We start from the raw sequence: 2,627 nt of genomic DNA on the forward strand, positions 1-2,627 counted from the left end.
ATGGCCATGGTGGAGACTGGTGGAGGAGCGGCGGCGGTCAATGTGCACCATGGGGTGACCTTGAGCATAGCCAAAGACGACACTAAAGATAACGCAACTTCAGCCCCCTACTTTACTCGTCAATTTTCTCAAAAGGTTTTCTTTTTTACTCGATAACGTTCTTTAAACCATAACGGATATGTGTATGTACTCCATGCATATGTGTGCTTGTATGTATTTCTTGCTCGACTTTACGATTGTGGTCTTTTGGCAGCTGATGGCGGAGTTGCTAGCTACATACTTCTTGATATTTTCCGGTTGTGGCGTGATCATGGTGAACATTGACAAGAAAAATCCGGTGGGTATGCCCGGAATAGCCATCGTATGGGGGGCGGTGGTGATGGTGATGATTTACACTGTCGGTCACATCTCCGGTGCACATATAAACCCTGCAGTCACCATTGCTTTTGCTTCTTGCAAAAGGTTTCCATGGAAAGAGGTGATTTTGATATTGATTATGAATTGTTCATTTTTTGACGTTTATTTGGATTCAAACTTATGTTCTTGATTTTTTTTTTGACGTTTATTTGGATACAAACTTATGTTCTTGATTTTGACATTAACGTTTCATTAATATCTCTTCAGGTACCCGGATACGTGATTGCTCAAATCCTTGCATCAATCCTAGCGAGTGGAACCCTAAGGTTAATATTTAGTGGAACACATGATCATTTCGTAGGAAACGCTCCTATCCACTCGAACCTCCAATCCTTCGTTATGGAAATTATTATCACGTTCTATCTCATGTTTGTCATCACTGCAGTTGCGACAGACGATCGAGCTGTAAGTACTGTTTTCTTAACTTTTTCTTAATACAAATTATACTTTACGCCATATATAACTATAAGTCTACACTTTTACTTAACACAGACAGGACAACTAGCTGGGGTTGCCATTGGATCAACTGTTCTACTTAACGCCATGTTCGCAGGGTACAATCTAAATATACTAATACATGTTATTTCTTAAGTGGTTATGCGAATGTACTTTGAAACATGTATTTTGATATGACAGGCAAGTATCGGGGGCATCAATGAATCCTGCAAGAAGCATAGGGCCAGCGCTCGTGTGGAACCAATACCAGGGGCTGTGGGTTTACATTTTGGGTCCGATGATTGGGGCCATTGGTGGTGCATGGGCGTATAACACCATAAGGTTCACCGATAAACCATTGTGTGAGATAACCAAGAGGGAATCTCAACAATGATTTTTATTAGTGTTGTATGTTTGTTCGAACCCATGGGTTTGTTTACAAGAGACGAACTAAAAAGTGAAACAAATAAGTCATTACAAATGATGTAATATGCTCTATCACACTATTTTCTATAACAATATTTAGTATGATTGTAACATAAAATATTAGTGATTTAAATTCACAATGATCACTACAAAAAAATGCTAATTACAGGTGACAAATATCATTGCTAATACCGGAATCGCTGCTAAATGCAATAGCAGCAACAAGTCACCGCTATTGTCATGTAGCTATTGTAAAAAATCACCGCTAATATCCTATTTTATTTTCTAAACAACTTTTTTTTCAAACGTAGAAAAACTAATACGGAGTATCAAAAGCACGAAACATTAATTGCAGAAAAAAAAGGTATAATATGACATGTCATTTCAAGTAACAAAAGTGTTACAAAGATCCAATACATGCCGAATAAGTAGCAACAATGTTATAAAGTTATATGTGATACAAAGTCTTAAAATCACGTAAATTAATCGGACATGTCACGTCTTGGCTCTCCTCGCTTCCTCCGGTATCACTTGGTGGTTTCATTGATTTAAATAAAACGCTTGAAGTTTCGCACTATCGCCAAATTGTTAAGTATTGCTCGAAGATTCGCTAACTACATAATATATAACAACATAAACTTATAAGTTAATCTATCAACATAAACCATATTAACAAACTAACAATTACCAAAATATAAACAACTACAAATTACCAACATAAACCAAACTATCAAATTATGATCAAACTAATAATTACCAAATTGTAAGTAAACTAGTAATTACCAAATTATAATCAAACTAATAATTACCAAAATTTAAGTAAACTATAAAATTACTAATTATCATACTAACAAACTATTTAATTAACTTATAAGTTAAACCAACAACCAAACTAACAAACTAACAATTACTAATTTATCAAACTATCAACATAAACCTACATATCAACATAAACCAAACTATTAAATCACCAATTGCCAAAGTACCAAAAAATCAATTACCAATTTTTTTTAACAAATAATCATCATAAAAAAATTACCAAACTAACATGCATTCATCGATCTTTATATATATATATATATATATATATATATATATATATATATATATATATATATATATATATATATATATATATATATATATATATATATATATATATATATGAGGCTTTGAAATTAAATAGTCTTGTTTTACCTGTGATGGTTATGACTATAGCGGTGACTACGATGATTGTCCCTTATACCCAATTGATGCAAAGGTTGAATGTTTACGTCCAATGCCTTTAATATGGTCGCACCGAGCACCTTATACTTTCTTAAAAGAAGCACTTTGTTCATCTGGTATAA

The 2,627-nt window shown here is 33.6% G+C and overlaps 1 protein-coding gene across 1 annotated transcript; it reads left to right on the forward strand.

The window, feature by feature from the left end:
- Positions 1-1,255, forward strand: LOC111880668 (aquaporin NIP1-1). The gene is made up of 5 exons (XM_023877083.2): positions 1-135; positions 254-478; positions 625-822; positions 910-971; positions 1,054-1,255. Exons 1-5 carry the CDS (start codon positions 1-3, stop codon positions 1,244-1,246), a joined length of 813 nt encoding a protein of 270 aa, XP_023732851.1. The 3' UTR covers positions 1,247-1,255.
- Positions 1,256-2,627: the final 1,372 nt, after the last annotated feature.

The sequence above is a fragment of the Lactuca sativa genome, chromosome 7 (assembly GCF_002870075.4).
Source record: "Lactuca sativa cultivar Salinas chromosome 7, Lsat_Salinas_v11, whole genome shotgun sequence".
Classification (NCBI taxonomy): Eukaryota; Viridiplantae; Streptophyta; class Magnoliopsida; order Asterales; family Asteraceae; genus Lactuca; species Lactuca sativa.